This window comes from Thunnus maccoyii, chromosome 4 (genome assembly GCF_910596095.1).
Source record: "Thunnus maccoyii chromosome 4, fThuMac1.1, whole genome shotgun sequence".
Lineage (NCBI taxonomy): Eukaryota > Metazoa > Chordata > Actinopteri > Scombriformes > Scombridae > Thunnus > Thunnus maccoyii.
Window position 1 is genome coordinate 7,604,889 of NC_056536.1, and position 20,021 is coordinate 7,624,909.

The 20,021-nt window shown below is 37.1% G+C and overlaps 1 protein-coding gene across 1 annotated transcript; it reads right to left on the reverse strand.

Moving 5' to 3' along the window:
* Positions 1 to 5,729, reverse strand: tmem106c (transmembrane protein 106C). Its single transcript, XM_042410139.1, has 8 exons — positions 5,252 to 5,729; positions 4,749 to 5,010; positions 3,561 to 3,624; positions 3,277 to 3,436; positions 2,908 to 3,048; positions 2,280 to 2,329; positions 2,069 to 2,122; positions 1 to 1,733 (listed from the first exon to the last, which is right to left on the reverse strand). The coding sequence occupies exons 2-8, from the start codon at positions 4,960 to 4,962 to the stop codon at positions 1,625 to 1,627; spliced, it is 792 nt and encodes a 263-aa protein (XP_042266073.1). The 5' UTR covers positions 4,963 to 5,010; positions 5,252 to 5,729; the 3' UTR covers positions 1 to 1,624.
* Between the last annotated feature and the right edge of the window lie 14,292 nt (positions 5,730 to 20,021).

A 20,021-nucleotide genomic window follows, 5' to 3' on the forward strand; every position in this document is an offset into this window, starting at 1 on the left:
TGGTGTTCATTATTCATTTTATTTATTCAAAATTGCCTTTTTGAGAACTAGAATCAAGCACAAAAATATATGCTACACTTTAAAAAAAAAAAAAAAAAATCTGGTAAAATCGTTCATTTTATGAAACAAAAATTTAGAAACCATCAAAAGAACCATCCCTTTAAAAAAATGTCAAATCACTATTGCTTTCAGTTACTGTGTTTCTGTGTTGGAAGTCAACCTTATAAATCTATACAGAGCAGATGTCTGAAATACTCTGCAGAGGTGTTTCAGGTTTGATAAGCTACTGAGGAGATGAGTTAACAAATTTGGATAAGGCAAAGGAATTAACAGTGTAAATCTATTGTGTTCTACCCAGTCTGACAGATCGATTACAGTCTAGATTCTTCCATCAGATGGGATGTTAAAATGCTGTTAGCACATCTGGACTGTTAAGGCCATGGTGGAGAAGATTTTGTAACACAGATGCTCAACAGAACATATTATATGAGGTACATATGTGGGATAATATATTAAAGCCCTTTTCAGTAACTTAACTAGGAGTGTAAATGATTAAAAACATACTAACCAGAATACTCTCACATCAACACACAAGCTTTGCTGATGCCTTAAAGCAAATCTGGACAAATATGGACCCACATCCTGAATATAAAAAATCAGTGTGTTTAGACTTGCTGAGAGGTACTCAAAAATAACTTCTTCACTCATTTAAAACATCCACCATATGTTAAATTGTTTAAACCAGTCTCAACTTCAGAAATAGTTAAATAACACAGCAAAAGCAATAAATTCATCGATGTGTACCATTTTTCGAGATACATCAACACAATCCCTAAATGATCCCTCCTGCGGTTGCATTAAACACAAATTGGAAACAGCAGGCCAGCTCCGTCTCTTCTCCCTTATTGTTAACAAAAAGTCAGCAGCTTCCAGTCTACACATTGTTACAGTGTCTCAAGACATTCCAGCTGTGCTGAAGAATGCAGCAGACACAGACAGAGCTCTGTAGCGTTAATTGAAGCTCGCCATCGCTGGAACTTCATTAATCAGCTGGGAATGCCAGCCGTGATCCCTTTAAGACAAGAGCTTTCTCTGACATTTGCCCTGCTACTGAAACAAAGCCTTAGAGAGCCCTTTGCCAATGACTCCCACTTTTCCGATGACTCATTCTATTTGCCAAGAGAGCATGTGACTCATGATGTCAGCAAGATTGAAATAGTTCTGTTTTAGACATGACGAGTTAGCTCAGGCAATCGTAGGAAAGTAGTATGTTACTAAGCTGCCCTCATTCCATGTGGCAAGAAATATCCAATTCCCTTCCCTTCACACACACTTGTGTTTTTTTAGGTAACAGCTTAATTCAATGGCACAATATGACAGCAACATACTGTTACTGTTCTGTGCAAGCTTAGAAAAAAAAAAAGCACCATTTGGTATTTTGCTGCTGCTGGTGGTGGTTTTGTCTGCGAGGAAGAGCAAAATCCATCTTTGAGAGTGTGTGCTGACATCTCCCGCCTCCTCCAGAGAAAAAGATCCATCCCCTCCAGGACTGGTGCACTCACAGCAGAGGGGGGGGGGGGCTGAAGGATGTGGCTGGGGAGCGGCTTGGGGAGAGGTGCCAGTGCTAATGGGTTTTCTGGTGGTATGTGGTGTTGGAACCGCAGTCTATGTAGCGATAGGCTTCCAGGCTGTTCTGGGATGTTCGCACCATGTAAGAGGTTTTCACCGCAGTTCTGAAAACACACAGGACGATACAGAGATGAAGACCACGGGTAAAAATGATGAGAAATGATCTGAAGGGGGCCTTTCCCCCCAAACCTCTCTACTGTAATATTCAGTAACAACCAACAGGGTTGTTAAAAAAAATAGTAAGAAGTGATCATAATTTCACACGAGCAATAACCTTAAGGAAGTGGTTTGTGTGATAACATTGTCTCTTGGTGTTAACAAGATGACATCTTGGCTGTGGGCTGATTAACAAAGATTATGATGATAAAAGTAAAGAAAACAACAGGAGTAACAAGACGAAAAGAACAAAATGATTTTAAAAAAGTAAAGAGATACTTACTGCATAAAAACCACAATGTTGTGGACCTTAATGCTGGGCATGGTGCAGAAAGCACTGAAAAAGACACAAAGCAGAAAACTTTTAGATGGTTACACTGGAAGACTTTTGACTCATTTTCTCTTCATGCCAAACTCTGTAGACAGTTGGAAGATTCTGTGTTTCTACATTACACTGATTATCAGCTGTTTACAGTTTAAACAGAGGCACTTACTAGACGTAGGGAGCGTTGCTGCCGATCTCCACGCTGACGGTGTAGTTTACCTGCAGAAGATTGATAATTTACACAACAGAGCTCTCCTGTGTTATCTTGAGCTGAAAAGGGAATAACCATATGACTAACATAGAGATGACCGGTGAGACAAGGGCATGAGGTCATGTGTACAGTTCCAGTTTTAGTCAGTGACAGTTTGTTACTGTTTTTACATCAGTGTCTTCAATTGGTTATAACAGAGACCACATCCTGTAGCTGACACACCGACAGTGTGCTTAACAGTGTTGACACCTTTGTTTGCATACTGCACTCTGTACCAGGAAGTTCGACTGTATCTGGAGAACCCAGTGATACTGTTCATTACGTACACAAATACACAATATTCACTGTGTTCCTGTACCTGACCAGTGGTAGAAAGCAACTAAGTACATTAATTCAAGTACTGTACTTAAGTACCAGAGGGACCAAACCACTACTTTTACTGAAATACTTTAACTACATCAAACTCATAATATTTATGTACTTATACTTTCATGCAGGACTTTTACTTGAAATGGAGTATTTTTATATTGCTGTATTGGTAATTTTACAGAAGTAAAGGATCTGAATACTTCTTCCATCACTGTACCTGACTCTCACTGAGTGGTAGGATGGTTGTGGCATTGTCCAGCTGTTGAGTCCCAATCACCATCTTCATGTAGAGAACCTGGCAGCTGACACTCTGCACCAGCACCGAGAAGAAGTTCGGATTGCTGAAGTTTAGTGTGCTCTGAGAAAAAGAAAGTAAATAAGTCTGAATGGTGCATGATGAAATTAAAATAAATATTATGCAACATGTTTTTGTGACAGTACGTCCGCCCTATTTGCTCAAAATGACATTCTGGTGTTAGGAAATGACACAAAGGGAACAGCTAAAATTAGGTTTTCTTACACCATACATATCAAACTGTAAGTCAGTGGAATTTGTTGTTTGCACTGAGTGCGAAAGAAAACCTACCGTCATGTTCATTAGGACCTTCATGTTGGAGTGGTCAAAGCGCACAGTCACCGAGCGTATCCCATCATCCACCACGATCACTGAGCGAGGGAAGAGGAAGAAGGCCACGAGCGAAGAAGCCAGGAGGCACAGCACAACTGACAGGACAACATATAGTTTCCTAGAATAAAGAACATGTAGGTTCAACGTTTACAAAAAAAACCCTTTTAATTAAGTTTGTAAATGGCTTGAAAACAGAGGAAGCCTGATACATATCACAGTATATGTTGTAAATGGTTACTTACGTTCTTTGGGGCTGCAGCCTTTGGTCACTGTATGGGATCAATGCAACCAGTTCATTCACTTGATCTGTCAGGAAAGAGATAACAGGTTGTGTAACATGTTGATTAGTGTTTCCCCTTAAAATAGATTTTTGGACACACGGCAAAGCCTGTAACACACATAGAATACTATATCTGTAAGAGAAGGTTTGTTCAACTTATCATAGCATCTATTCATCATGTTACATTTCAAGTCAGTTTTACGACATCACTCAGGTGCCCATATGAACACTGAAAGAGGTTTTCCTCACTGTAATCATTCCTCCTGTTCATACTGACTGTTAAAAGATCCCCTTCAAATGTGCTTTCAATGTAAGTGATGGGGGCCAAAATCTACAATGTGTCCACACAGTCATTTTGTGCAAAAATGCATTTAAAGTTTATCTGAAGCTTATATGAGGCTTCAGCAGTCTGAGTTAGTCATATCAAGTGGATATCTGACACATTTAGTCTTTTTAGCATCAAATTCCCTCTTTGTGTTTCCTCAGACAGTGTTTCCCTGTTGAGCTGAGGTGGAAGTATAGTAACAAAAAGAGGGATTCTGGCACTAAAAAGACTAACGTTGAAAGATATCTACTTGACTTGACTCATTGGGACGGTTGAAGCTTCACATTAGTTTTGGATAAACTTTTAAATACATTATTGCACAGAAGGAGGACTGTGGAAACTGGCCTCCATCACTTAGGCCTACATTGTAAGTGCATTATGAAGGGGTCTTCTAATGGTCAGTATGAACAGAAGGGATGACTACAGCAAGGAAAACTTATTTCAATGTTTATTTGGGCTCCTGACTGTTGTTTTGAGACAGAATTAGTTTGAATGAAAGATCATTACAGTAAACATAAAATGCAAACGGCAGTAGAGCTGTGTGCTATTCACTGTATTAGCTACTTGCACATAATCAACCGGTGAGTGCATGGAGCTCTGCAGACAAGCTGCACATCACGTCACTTTTTTCAACAGGTCTGAAAGTGAATTTTAGGCCTTAAATTTGTAAGTCTACACGCCCTCTGTAAATAAGTGTAATTAACGTATCCAGAATTGCATATCTCTTACTGTAAGTCAGGTAAAAGTGTCTTTTAACGCTACTGTTGGTTAAGTTTTAGCGCTAAACTTTGACGTCCTCATTGCTTTTGAGCGGTTTCTTCTCACCTGAGGGTATGCGTCCAGTGCCTTGACATGTTGGGCATGTTATGCTGTCTCTGCCGGTGAACTCCACGTATGGGAACTCGGCTATGTCCTCCCGTCTGCCGAGCCCATCCAAAGAGTCATTATCGGAATCTTTATCCTCTCCCCGCCGCCCAGAGCTGTGCCTCTCCGGCAGGAGCGACAGGGTACTGCCGCTGCGAGACCACCGGTTCCCCATGGCGTCTGTAGACGGTCAAGCCGGAGTTCCCCACCGACTACTGCCCGCCTGCAGGTTGATGAGAACAAAATATGTGATATGTGAGCAAACTGACTCAGGAGCAAAATGGCAGCTCTGATTTACAGAGACTGGCCTTGTGGTTGCTAATAAAGCCAGTAACTTAACGTAATAACGTTAAATCAGCTGTCCGTGAGCTAGCTGACGAGCTAACAGAGGTGTTCTAAGAGTTACCCGTTAACTACCACAGACTGTAACCGTCTCTAATGTTACTTAAGCCAACTTTGCTTACCTTTCAAACTGAAAGTGTCAAAGCTGCCATCACAAAAACATGTTTACACCAGCGGACATACTCAGTCTTCTGTCACACCAGAGTTAACGTTCACATTGTGTTGCGTTCACGTGCCCTGTGTACCTTCGCTATCCAATATCCAATAATCAAAAACGACTCCTTGGCGCATCCAGGTATATTTATAGCATCTAGTAGCTTCATTACGTCATATTTCTAGAGTCAAACAACAAAGCGCAGTATGTCGGGAACTTTGGCTAACTTTGGCAAGTTATATTTATTATCCAGCTGTTGTACCATTACAAACAATTCTTCTACCAGTATTTGACCTTGAAAGGATTATTAGTTCTTACGAGACAGTCCCTACAATTTACTCAAGTAACACAGTAATTCAGCAGCCATATCAAATCCCACCTTCCTTTGTGTATTTAAAACTTTCTTTGGTTCCTCATATCGGCAAGAAAAAATGATACTCAATTTTCCCGAGTACGAGAAGGCAGCATTTTAACGCAGCTGCCTTGTTGAGTGGGTGAACGGCTGCTGCCCTCTACTGTTGTGGATGCAGGAAACACACCTGCAGTGGATTCAACATTAAGCAGTCACTTCACTCTTCATTTTATCCCTCCAGTCCTTTTTTTTTCTGTGTTCCACCAATCTGCTTGAAGATTTTCCTGAGGGAGAGCACTTATTTGAAAATCCACAAAACAAAGGGACTGGGTTTAATTAACAATGTACAGAGTTATTGTTGGTGAAATTGTCCTGCAAGCCTCCTTTTCAGTTCAGTATTCTCCCTCTGCAGCATTTTATTCCAAAGAAGAACAAGAAAGAGGAGACAGAAACAGTGAAAATGCACTACTGGACATTACAAACATTTGATTTGATCAGGCCTCGTCCCCCTCTGGTGCTCTACTCCTTTTTTGAAGAGACTTTGGAAACCTGAATAAACCACTAAATTGTTCCTTTAAGGAACTGTCACCATTCAACTGTGTGAATATGTTTTTGTGAATGCTGTACTGGGAATAGTCTCAAACTTGTTGCTCTGGAACAGATAACAGTGGTACGTGTCTGCTGCAGGATGTTTGGCCACAAAGCCAAAGACTTTGGGTGAAGACGGCAGGATGGTGCAGATGGAAATAATAGAGAGAGGGCACGAGTACAACAATAACTGAGGATAACTTGGTTTCCCACTAGAATATAATACCAGCCACATATAACATGGCACCTTACATTAACACAATTCTATGTTTATTATTATTTGCACATTGCATATATTTGTACACAATGAATATTTGCACATTCCTGGTGAATATATATATATATATATATATTCCATTGTTAAACAATGAATTCCATTCATGTTAAACTCTCATAGCTCTTCTCAATTTAGAATATGTTTATATATTTTTATCATAAATCTGTTTTATATTATTTATGATTACTTGTATTCTCTTCTTACTTTGTATTGGTACTCTGTCTTGTACGTTTTGATTGTAATGCACCACAACATCAAAGCAAATTCCTTATATGGGCAAACCTACTCAGCAATAAACCTGACTCTGATTCCCCATGTGCAGAAGAATCCCAGCATCTTAAACTACATTTTGGAATTTTAGCTTACAACACATTCATTCTAGGAAAAACTGCACAAACACAATAAGAAAACTTCATTGCAACTGTGCCAGTATACCTTAGCTTGCACACATCTGCTACAGCTTTGGTTGCAGCAGCTAATATAGGATGTGGTTGTTACAGTAACTGCTGACCTTGAGGCTTTGAGCTGCTTCATCCAGGATCTGTAATCCATCAGGGCGGACCACCTTCACTCACCCAAGGAACTACAATTTAGAGAAAGAACCACTCATGAAGCAAAATGGAGAACAGTGTTTTAAACAAGGCAAAGACAAAAGACAGCACTGACATGACAGAAAAGCTGCCATTCTTTACCACAAAATACATAGGGGTCTGGAAATTTTGATTTAGGTTACTACAAGTTCAGCAAATTACATGAAAAACTCAAGTACATATAATGTTCAGCTGGAAGTATAAGTATCTCACCTCTTACCTAGTTTTCCAAATTCACTATGAGATTTCTTACCCTCAAAAATCAGAATCAGTATTTCATTGTCATCTTCTGAAGTGTCACTCAGGGTCACTTTCCAGATGTTCAAGCTAATGCTCACATGAATGATGCTGATTGCATTTGACTTATAGAAACATGGTTAGGGGTTGATGATCCATTGCAGCAACCTTGTCTCACAAGCTTCTAGTTCACACATCTTTCTTGTGGGAATAGTTATGACAACACACATCCACAGTTACAACACCTCAATAAAGACTCTCATGGTGGAATAGGAATATACCATTCACTAACAAAAGATGTTCTAATGTGGCCTAAAAAGTGCTACAATATTGAATGTTTGATATTTCAAGTGAACAGTATTTACTTGACTGCTGCAGCTCTTTAGAGACCCGCAATTTATCCTGTTACCATTTTTTGTCAAAAACAACTGACGTCATTGACCAATGTCCTGGCAAGAAAATCATCATGGGAGACTGCAATGAAAACACGCTGGAGAACGGTACACTGCTCAGCTTTTTTGCTGAACATAATTACACCCAGTATGTACAAAATACAACTGACAAGGGGAATTTAATTGATCACATGTATGTCAAAGATGCTGCCAACATATTTGTTGATGTGCTGCCAGTATATTACAGCTATCATGACATGGTATGTATTGCACTTTTGTAGATTTTCCTTGACATTACTACACCACTGTTAATAATGCCATCATCATTGTCATCTGTGTAGGACATTCTCAAGCACAATAGCCCCCACTGCTTACATCCTATCACTCTTTTCTGTCAGCATTTGAAATATTTGCTTAACATCATTGAGCAATACCAGAAATGCATTTCCTGCGGAAAATGCGTGTGAATGCTGACAGCTGAAATAACTTGCAAAGCATTGCTGAAAATAGAACACACTTGTTCAGCATCCCCGTCTGCACAACTTTGCAGATTTTGGTTACCCTGGTATTTTACATTTAAGAGATATGGCATTTAAGAGATATTTTACTCATGACCACAGGGTGGGGCTATTGGTGCCATGATTCAGTATATCATGCAGATTCTAATGAAGAACTTGTGTACCAAGTTTCATTTTATTAAAGACATTAGAATTGCAGAAATATGTTATAATGTTACTTTACTGTGGGCAGAATTACATCAAATGTTACACACTTGTGCACTTGTGAATTTATGTACAACATTCCTAAATTTGGTTGCAATCCAATTTAGCATTGAAGAGTTCTGGCCTGTTAAGGGCACCATCCACACTTTCAAAAGTGGGGCACAGCTGGGGCCCCGCAGGGAGCTTGACAGGACGTTGAGAACCTGCAAGGCTCTCGGGGGCATGGCTTCTTCTTCTTCTTCTTCTTCTTCTTCTTCTTGTTTTGCTTATGCTATACAACATCCAGATAGTTTTCTTTAAACACTATGAAAATCATAAAGTGAAAATTAGGTTCCACCAGGTTCAATCAGTACAAAAACATCTATCAGACTAATTTAATTTGATTTGCTAAACAAGGCAACTTAAGTTAATTTATACTGGGACAGAAGTAGATTACTAATTCATCCACAACAACAGCCATGGAAATACATATTTTGTTTTTGCAGTTTTCTGTTAATTAACTTCACCCCAAGGTCTGATCCTAACTGCAGCCACTGCATCATTTTGAAAAATGCTAAAAAGTGGACTAGGGGCTGGGTGCGTGAGGCAGGTGGGCAGGATATAAAGTAGATATAAAGCGCTCAGTCTAAGGTAACAAAAACACAATTCACAGTTCCAGGTGATTATACACTAATTAAAACATACTTATGAATATTATATTCCTTTTCTGCCAATATTTCTGCTAGTTGATCTCATTAAATCTTACACACTGGTCCTTTAATTCATATTCATATTGGAGATTCTATTGGATTATAAAATTTTCAGTGATTGCACAATGTTATTTGCACTTTTTTAGTGCGGCTCCACAAATAAAATATTTAGATGTTATGTCTATTTAATCCTTCTAATGCAGCGCCAATGCAAGCCCAAGTTGCAGAACAGTAAAACATTCACATTTATGTATTCTCCATTCACTGATCATGCATATGCACTAGTTTAACAATAGTTTCACAATATGATACGTGTAAAATTATTAGATTGTCAAACTGGGTCAACTCAGGTTCGTACAGCCTAAAGTGCGAGCCCGACTCCCCTTGTAAGTGTTACTTTACCTGGGCTGGTACTCTCCAGATTGCAGCTTTTCTGATTTTTATCCATGGTGTTACAACTGTATGTGTTACCTATGCTGTTTGTCCTTTTTCCTCTCTCGTCTCTTGCTCCGTCTAGGTCTTCATCTGATCACTCCTCAGTGAGGTGCACCTGGCAACTGACAGGAAAATATTTAAATATGGTTAACAAACACAACAGAGTCCTATTTAACAACCGCTACAGCTAACTTTTAGGCTAATTACATTTTAAGAAGTTTTTTGGATTTTCACATGCCTTTCAACTAGTGACAGACTAGATATTTGTTGCTGGGCCTTCAATAACAATATTGACCACGTTTATTGACTCTGCTCTAATTCGTCTGAAGCTTAAATTGACATAAAATAAACCAAAATTGCCAAAATGTTGCTGTATAACTGATGAAATGGATGCCGACTAAAAAGTAGTGTATGCACTGCGCCTCTATAAAACGTTGTTTAATCCGTGTTGAAGGAATTCATTTAAAAATATTTTATTTTCTATAATTTCAAAATGTCAATAAAAAAACAATACTGTAAATTGCCAGTTAAACCAGTTTGATGTTGGTGCTGACGTAGGATGCTGGTTGCTATGGAGCGTCTATATTCGAGACACTCGTTCCAAAGTCACCATTTCACTTTCAGACACTGAAGGAGAAACTTCACTCGACGATTTCTGAAAAATTGTACAAGTGACCAGCGAAATACGGACCCGCACTGACCTCAACTCAACCCTATTACTGTTTCATCATGGAAAATGTGAGAGTTTAGGGAGTTTAAAATCATTCAAAGACTTTTTTCAGGCCGTTTTATTCGACGCCTCTGCTGTATTGAAGCCTTGAGGCGTCGAATATAAGTTACGACAAAAGCAACTGACTTTCATACAGTGGGAAGTTTGTTCAGTAAAACATAAATACAATGTTAAAGTAAAATCTTCAGTGTATACATTGCTGAAATGTGAAGGCAGAAGTAACGTTAACTGCAAAATCCTGAACTGACTGCTGATTTGCAAGCAAACTGATACAGATTGCAGTAACTGTTCAAACTTCTTCACAAAAATAAAATATTGCTTATTACACAGTGATGCATTTAACCACCTTCAGTAAACTGCTGAAACACTGAACAACTCAGTGTAACAGCAATTTGCAAATTGTTGGTTTAAAGATGCCAAAGTTTCTACTTTGAACCAGATATTTTATCAAGATATAGCCCTCATTCATTACTCAATTAAACAATTCATGAGTGATTGATATTTTTTTGTAGTAATGTCTACTTTCTGTGCTATCGCAGCAAAAACAGAAAAGCTGTTATGCATATGTGCATGCAGAGTAGAAAATAGCTTGTTTATTTCAAGGACGAGTTCGCAAATGTTCAAATCTGTCTTAAAACAACAATTAGGTGCCCAAATAAACACTGAAACAGGTGTCTCTTGCCATAATCATTCCTCCTGTTCATATTGGCTGTTAAAAGATCACTTCATAATGCACTTACAATGTAAGTGATGGGGGACAAAATCCACAGTCCTCCTGTGCAAAAATGTATTGTAATGTATGTGTAAAGTTTATCTGAAGCTTGTATGAAGCTTCAGCCGTCCAAATGAGTCAAATCAAGTAGATATCTTTCAATATTACAGTCTTTTTAGTGGGAAACTCTGTCCGAGGAAACACAAGGAGGGAATTTGATGCTAAAAAGACTGTAAATGTGGCAGATATCCACTTGATATGACTAACTCAGACTGTTGAAGCCTCATATAAGCTTCACATCAACTTTTAAATGCATCTCTGCACAAAATGTCTGTGTGGACACACTGTGGATTTTGGCCCCCATCACTTACACTAAAAGCACATTTGAAGGGGATCTTTTAATAGCCAATATGAACAGGAGGAATGATTACAGCGAGGAAAACCTCTTCTAGTGAAAAACTGTAAAACCTCTATCCTTTAAGGGAAGCATGAGTGTGCTCAGCAGGTTCAAGAGATGAACTAATTTATTCAATGTTCAGTTCAGTTCAGTTGTGTTAAGTAGAGTCCCATCCTAAACTGTACATTAATGGTTACAGATGTGTGATGTGCCAACTCACCTCCATGATCACATCTACTGGAGGAGAGAGCCCAGCAGGAGCCAGACGAGCACCAACACCAACAAGGTAAAACAGACTGTAAAAGTGTGTATCCTGTTAGATTTTTCAGGAGCTTGTGCTCATTTGAAATATAATTTTGAATGTTTCTTTAGTTTTTTGTGTAATACTTTAAAACAGTGACTATAAGTGTTATTGTCCATAACATCAGTGAATATATGCAGGCTAGATATTGTGTAATGTAGGATTGAGGGAAATCAACATTCAGTCACACGGGGTGTCATGTTGATAACATTGAGACAAGCATGAAACCATGTAGACACTGAAACTGTCTTTTTGATGACATCTAGTGGTGGAAGAAGTATTCAGATCCTTTACTTAAGTAACAGTACCAATACAGCAATGTAAAAATACTCCTTTACAAGTAAAAGTCCTGCATGAAAAATCCTACCTAAGTAAAAGTACATATGTAGTATCAGCTTGATGTAGTTAAAGTATTGTAGTAAAAGTAGTGGTTTGGTCCCTCTGACTGATATATTATTATATATGACATCATTAGATTATTAACACTGAAGCATAAGTGTTAGAGCAGCATGTTACTGTTGTAGCTGCTGAAGGTGTAGCTGGTTTCAACTACTTTATATACAGTTAGCTAGTTTAGTCCAGTGGTTCCCGACTTTTTCTCTAATCATTGATTTTTGGTGAAATATTGGATCATTTGAACATTTATTGAAATGAAACCATGTGAGAAGTTTAGAGGGAAAAATCACTATTTGGTGGAGCTGTTAACAACTCATAGACATCTGAAATGAAATGTGACCCCGACTACACACTGCTTTTTGTAAGACGTCAAAAGCCAAAAACGGAAACCACTGGTTTCATCTTTAACAATGTGTTGTATTTTAAAAGCTTGTTATATTATCCATTGTGTCAAATCTTCATCTGAAAAGTAACTAAAGCTGTCAAATAAATGTAGTGGAGTAGAAAGTACAATATTTCCCTCTGAAATGTAGTTGAGTGGAAGTGTAACGTTTCATCAAATGGAAATACTCAAGTAAAGTACAAGTACCTCAAATTTTGTACTTAGGTACAGTACTTGAGTAAATGTACCAACCAACCAACCTAGAGCCCGGTTCTGCTCGAGGTATCGTATTGTCCCCTCTCCTTCTCCTGGCAGCAGCAGTTGTTTGCACTACAAGCAGCTGACCCACTGATTGTTTGTCCTCCTGCAGGTCTTCATGCGCCGCCTGGACGATGACGTATTGTACCGCTGACGATGCGTTTGGTTCCACCTCGGTCTATGCTTTAAGTCATCAGTAAGTTTGATGTGTCGCTGCTGCTTCAGAGACCAGTGGGAGTGGTTGTCTGATATCTCCGAATGTGCTGGAGTGTTACAAGTCTGATTTCCTTTATGACTGCAGTCAGTGGGGGCTTGTAGATTGGGCTCTAGCAGGTCCAGCAGGAAATAGTTTAGTTGGGGTGGTAAGATCCTCACACATCTGGCCTCAAGATCAGTTTTGTTCATTTAACGTTTATTTGTATAGGCACAAGTATGTAGCATGAACTAATGCCATATACCACAGCATTTATATCCTAAGCTAATTTGCAATGCCTATCCCTAGATGGGCCTTTAAAATACATAAAACTCAACATTAAAATATATATGGAACTGTGCAAGACTCGACAATACAAATACATAAGTTAAAGCACAAAACTCAACAAGAAAGTACATACAGAGCAGCACAAAACACAAACGATACCATAAAAGTTTCATAAAACAACAAGCACCAGATCACTCATGACTACATAACTGAACCCTCTTTAAAAATTGTTACAATTGAGTTCGTACTAAGTGCCTTTAACAACAGACACATTCATGAAATATGTGACATTTGCTGTGTGAAACAGCAGCTCTGCTATTTTTCCTCAGTGGTTCATGTTTTAGCCCATGAAAGTGTTTTTTCATGTTTATGATGTTAGCAGAGGAAGTCTTGTGATTCAGATCTACTATAAAACACAGAAGGAAACCTTGAAGCTCTTAAATGTCAAGCAGGTGGCACTAATCTGTTAATTAGATTATTATGGGATGTGCCACAGTGGCTCCTACTGTTGCTAAGAGACAAATTTCAAATCCTGTGAAGTATCGCCTTAATGACTTTTTATTTCTTCTATACTCAGTTATTCTGAGTCAGATCAGACTGAAGTCATGATGCTGATGCCTAATCAAATTTAATATGAAATATAAGCTACTTGCTATATTGTTTAAATTTATTTGTTTAAAGCACAGTCTGGAAAACAAATGTAAGCAAAAGTTTATCCCTCTCTACCTTAAATCAAAGGACAGACAAAGGACAAGAAATTGTATCTCATCCTCAAGTGTCTCTGTGGTTGTTAATTCATATTCTATTTTGGGGGATTTTCCATTTTCATCTTGTGGATCAAAAACATTTCTTAGCTGGATATAAAACATTGTTGGGTGATATTTACTTTGAAGAGATCAAGATCAAGATTCAAGATTTATTTATTATCATTTTACAACAAAAGATTGCATAAAGAAATGTGGTGCCTGCCATCACTGCCAGCTAATGTCAGCACCCTAATGATAAAATCATACACTAAAGTAAACTAAATGTTAGCATGCTACGGCACACTAAAGTGTACTTGTGTCCAGACTAGTAAATAGTGTATTTAAAATGGAACAACTAATTTTGTACTCAAATTTTACTAAAAATTTATTACAAGTACAGTATATTTCAATTTAACTTAAGTGAGGTAGAAATATACTTTGTAGTATTTCATGATAGCATAATATTCATATACTTTCAATCTATTTAGAATAAGTACTCATTTATGTAAATGTTCTTGAAACATACAACATTTCAATACATTTTAAATACACTCAAATATATTATTTTTTCACTTGGACAACCTTTAGATAAATGTTGCTGCATAACTAACTACTGAGTCTGCTCATTCATGAGTATTCTCTACTTATTCTACTGTATGTTTATCATTCCCCATTACCCTGTAATTACCACTTGTAGCCACAGTAGCCGTTGTTCAGCAAAAGTTAGTCTCACTTAATGTAGCTGATTTCAGATATTTACTCGAAAATATGAATCCAATACGTTTGAATGACAATTATTTGTAATCACTTAATTACATGTAACGTACTGAGTAAGCCTACTTGTTACATGAAGTCTCTGCCATGATATATAGGCCTGTAGTATTCCTTTAATTATTAATAGTCTAATCATCCAGTTTGAGTCAACTCTGTCTATCTGTGTAACTAACAGGCTGGTGCGAGCAGGAAGAGACGGAGGGAGCAGGAGAGCACCTCCAGAGCCCTGGAGGAGCCTCCGCAGAGAAGACTCCGTGAGAATGCTGCTGTCCTGTCAGAGAGGAGCCCCAGCCCCCAGCCCTCCACCTCTGCCCCACAGGCTAGCCTGGAGGGTGTCCAGCTGGAGGTGAGCAGTCCGAACGTGCCCCCGGTGGTCCAAACCATTCTATCCTGATCCATGATCCATCTGGTTCAACAGCAAAACTGCATCAGTCTAAAGGGTGTAGCTGAACTAGTCTGAACTGATTCCTCCTCTCTGTGTGCTTAAAAGGTTCAGGGAAGGACGGCAGGAGGAAGGCAGCAGGAGATCCAGCCCAGAGTCCTCCAGGAGCCCGTAGATGACATTCAGCATGATGATGTCACGGCCACGCCCCTCTGGCCCGGCCCTTACGGACCCCAGCCCGGTGGACTCCCACCCTCTGCTTTTAATGCAGTGGCAGAGATGGTCATGGCATGGATGACTTCCTCTCCGTACGACCCAGAGATGTAACACACACACACACACACACACACACACACACACTGCACACGTTGTGCAAACCTTTTATTCCCTCTTTCTCCCTTTTAAAAAAAAATATTACCCTTAGATAAGTTTTAACTCTTTTATACAATTTTAGTATGTAGATAAGTTTTAACTCTTTCATACATGTTTAGTATGTAGATATGGTTTAACTCTTTTTTACATTTTCAGTATGTGGATAAGTTTTAACTCTTTCATTCCTTTTCAGCATGTAGATAAGTTTTGCTAGTCTGTTTAACTCTTTGACTGATATGTTCTACGATTTGTTTGAAATGGTGATGGTGATGTGATGGTAAGTCTTTACACACAGACATGTTCCAACTCTTTCCTTCAAACTTTTAGTTAATCTAACCTTTAAAAGTAAAAAATAAAAAAACACACAAAATAATAACCTCACTATATACACTATACAAGTTCATTCACTCTTAGTATGACAGTATATTTGTTGACATACCTTTTTTTTAGTATGTAGATAAATTTGAAATATTTCATTTCTTTTAGTGCATAAACACACACACCAACTCTACTTTCACTTCCTTCTACGATTCCTAAAAACAAAAAAAAAAAAAACGAAAACAAAAAAAAGTTTTAATTCTTTTAATTCTTTTATGCCTTTTTAGTATTTAGATTTGAATTGTTTTATACATGTTTAGTATGTAAATAAGTTTTAACTCTTTCATTTTCTTCAAACTTTCACTTACCTCTAAAGTTTAAAAAAAAAACAAAAAAACTCCACAAATTCTACAAAAACATTTTAGAAATAATAACCTCAGTATGTTCACAGTTTACATACATTTCTTTGTCTTATATAGATGATTTTTTAATGATTTCATTTGTTTTTAGTATACATACAGATTTTTCTTTTTAACTATTTCATTTTTTTTAGCATGTAGATAAGTATTAAGTCTTAAGTCTCTGATAGCTTCTACACATTCTTTGAAAAACAAAAGAAGTAATGATAAGTCAAACATGCTTTATAGTTTTGTCCATATTTTTTCTGTCTTGTGGTGAAAAGAAGGAAAACTCTTTAAGAGGATCTGTAGACAATGTTTCATTCAAGTCTTTTGTTGCTGTTGTGCACAGGTCAGTATTTAATGACTTTAGAAGTGAAAAACATTATCTGATAATGTTGCTGTTTATTATATAGATAATTACATATTATTATATTAATATATAATTATTATTATTACTATTATTATATAGATATATTATACTAGATAATTTTACCCAGAATTACAGTTGAAAGAGGAAATTGAAATTTACACATAGAGCATCTTTACAGGTATTGGGGAATACTACTGCATATGTTTAAAAAAGTTGTATAAGCCTTTTGTGGTTCCAGAGGAACTTGTGCAAAGTCTGATGAAATCCTCAAATGAATTTAGGTTGATACAGCTTAAAAATATAAACATTTATTTCACTGATGAGTAGCATTTCTACAATTTTAAAAAATGATTTCAAAAAGTCATGAAAAGTATGAGAGTGGTGATGTTATCAGTAGCAGCAGCTGTATCAGTAGTATTAGAGACATTTCAGCTGTTTTCTCTGTAGTAGTAAGAGACTGTAAACAGTATTAGTAGCTGTGATGGACGTCTTGTTGGCTCCTCAGAATCAGAAGTGATAACATTACTGACAACTAATAGATGGACTAGTGCAGTAGTAGCACTTAAAGTGTTTGTAATAACTAAGTTTTGTCCATATTGTTTTCTCTGTTGTGGTGAACTGGTCATAATAACTTTGTAAAAGAAGGAAAGATCTTTAAGAGGGTCTGTAGACGGTGTTCCATTCAAATCTTTTTACTGTGCACAGCTCAGCATTTAATGACAAAAGAAGTAGAAAAATGTTCATTCATACTAATTCTAAATAATAACTACTTTTTTGTTTATGATTGAATATATTGAATGATGAGCAATTTAAAATTTTGCCAGAAAATAGGCCGGTGTTTGATAGCTTATTTAACAAGTGTCTTGTTAGGTCATGACATTGCAATATGAAGAAACATATATTTGGATGGAACATTGTCAGAGGGTTAGGGTTAGGGAGGGTTAGACCCTCTTTAAGATCTTTCCTTCTGTAACAAAGGGTTCAACACAGGTTAAGTTGTTATAACGCAACAAGTTTAAATGGAACATTTAATTCATTAATGAGCAGCAGTAGTTTAATATAATAATATTATTGTAATATTTGTATCAGATTTTATAACTTTGGTAGCTGCAATAGCAACAGCAGTACTGAAATACCTTTTGAAAGGGAAACTTTAAAATGTATCAATAATCTAAAAAAAGAATCTAATAAAGACATTAAAAAGTCATGTAGAAAGTATTAAGAGTATTGATAATAACAGTAGCAGCAATTCTATCGGTCAGGAGTGATAAAACAGGTCATAGATGGATTAGTAGTAGCTGTTAAAGTGTAAAAGTAATTTAATTTGATTAAATCATTTTGTAACTTGTTAATAACTTCAAATTCCTTGTATGTTTGATTTTGTGTGAGAAGGAAAGATCTTTAAGAGGGTCTGTAGACAATGTTCCATTTGAATTTTCTTTATTGTTGTTTATAGATCATTAGTAAAAACAGAGAGAAAAATCCTATAATCATTATTGATAACTTATTTTTAATTTGGTCATATCTCAGTATGTTAACTGATGAGCAGTAGACGCTATTTCCCTCTGATAAGACTGTTAAACAACATCACTAAATGAAGAACAGGAAACATATATTTGGGTGAAACATTGTCAAATGGGTTTGGGAGGGTTAGACCCTCCTAAAGATCTGTACCTCTGTTACAAAGAGTTCAATACAGGTGAACTCATTATAACTCAACACAAAAAGTAAGATGAAATCTAAAATTAGACACATTTAGTATTCAATCATTTTGAAAAGAAAATATATCAATAATTTCATTTTATTTTAACAGTGGAGCCTGACTCAGTTTAGAACGATTACACGAGAACACAGTTGGGACAAAGAGCAACTAAACAGCACAAACACAAGACAAACAGAGAACAAAATAAAAAATGAGAAGTTAGACAAAATTTATATAGGCTAAATGACATATTTTTAACAGTGAATTCTCAATAAAAGATTAGAGCATTTGGCAGAAAATAGCAGAAAGAATGAAGACATTTAAATGTCTACAGACGGGAAACACTGAACTCAGAGGGAACAATAATGTTGAATGCAATTCTCCTACCAGCCCCAAACCTTGTTAACCCCAATCAGCACAGTCATTCATGCAAATAGTCACTTTGATGCTATGTTGTTGTATTTTAGATATAATTTAACAAGCAGTTATTAAGACATCGTAATGAGCTTAATGGAGCTTGTGTAATATTTGTGTTTCATTTTAGAGTTTCAGGGTTTCTGTATCATTCAGATATTTAAAAAATAGCTGTTCATTTGGTTTATTATGTTATTATGTTGCTTTAAATTTATTTTTATGCCTGGTTTTGCACCTTACAACACCCCCCCCCCCCCCCCCCCCCCCCCCACACACACACACACACACATCCATCACTCTCTTTTGTTGTGGCAACTTAAACCAGGTCATAACAGAGCTGAACTGAATTGAACTGAATCCAGTCAAAGTGACTACAACTAAATTAAAATAAATCAGTTCCTCATATGAAATTATTAAAATATTGAAATTAACTTGTCTGAACTTATAAATACTTGGGAATTTGGCTTGATAGCAGTCTGACTTTTAAACAGCGTGTTGAGCAACTGACACAGAAGATAAAGATAAATACAAGGCTCCTGTATGGAAATAAAGCATGTTAATAAAGCATGTTTCTGTCTGTCTGTTCTTACATGGATTATGTGGAACAAAAATAAACTGATTTTTGAAAATTATTAAATTAAGTGAATTACCTGAATGCTTGTCTCACTTGTCTTGTGTTCTGTCACATCCATTTCTGTGTTGTTTTTTGTCTTTCTTTAGAGGACTAAACACAAAACATACGCACAAATGAACATTGAAATTAAGCAAACAGTAGAAAAGGTAAATCACTTAAATCACCTAATCATATAACTGTAGTCAGTAATCAGTGTAATCAGTCAGAGTAGCATGTCAAGCAAAGAGGATAAAACAGCAGACACCATTCCAGATAGATAGATGGACTGGCTCCTCCACAAATATTGATTTTACAATGTAAGTTTTATTCCAAAGCCTGTGTTCACAACTGTAGACTATATGCAAAACATTGTTGTACATTTCTAGAGCCAGATGTAGACTTATTTCACTTCTTGCAGCTGTTCGCAGCTGGTATAGTATTGCACACGCCCTTGTAACCAACAACCTCAACCCTGACTCCCACAGAAGCCATAACTCTGACATGACCAGCCTACATCAGAATCCAACATGCTGGTCGAGACCACTCTACCCTCCAAATAACTGACACTTTAGTCCCAGCTGCCAGCCTCAATGTCATATATTCACTGTGGACTCGTACTTTCTGGACATTCACTAGTTTTGCTTATGCTATACAACATCCAGATAGTTTTCTTTAAATACTATGAAAATCATAAAGCGAAAATTAGG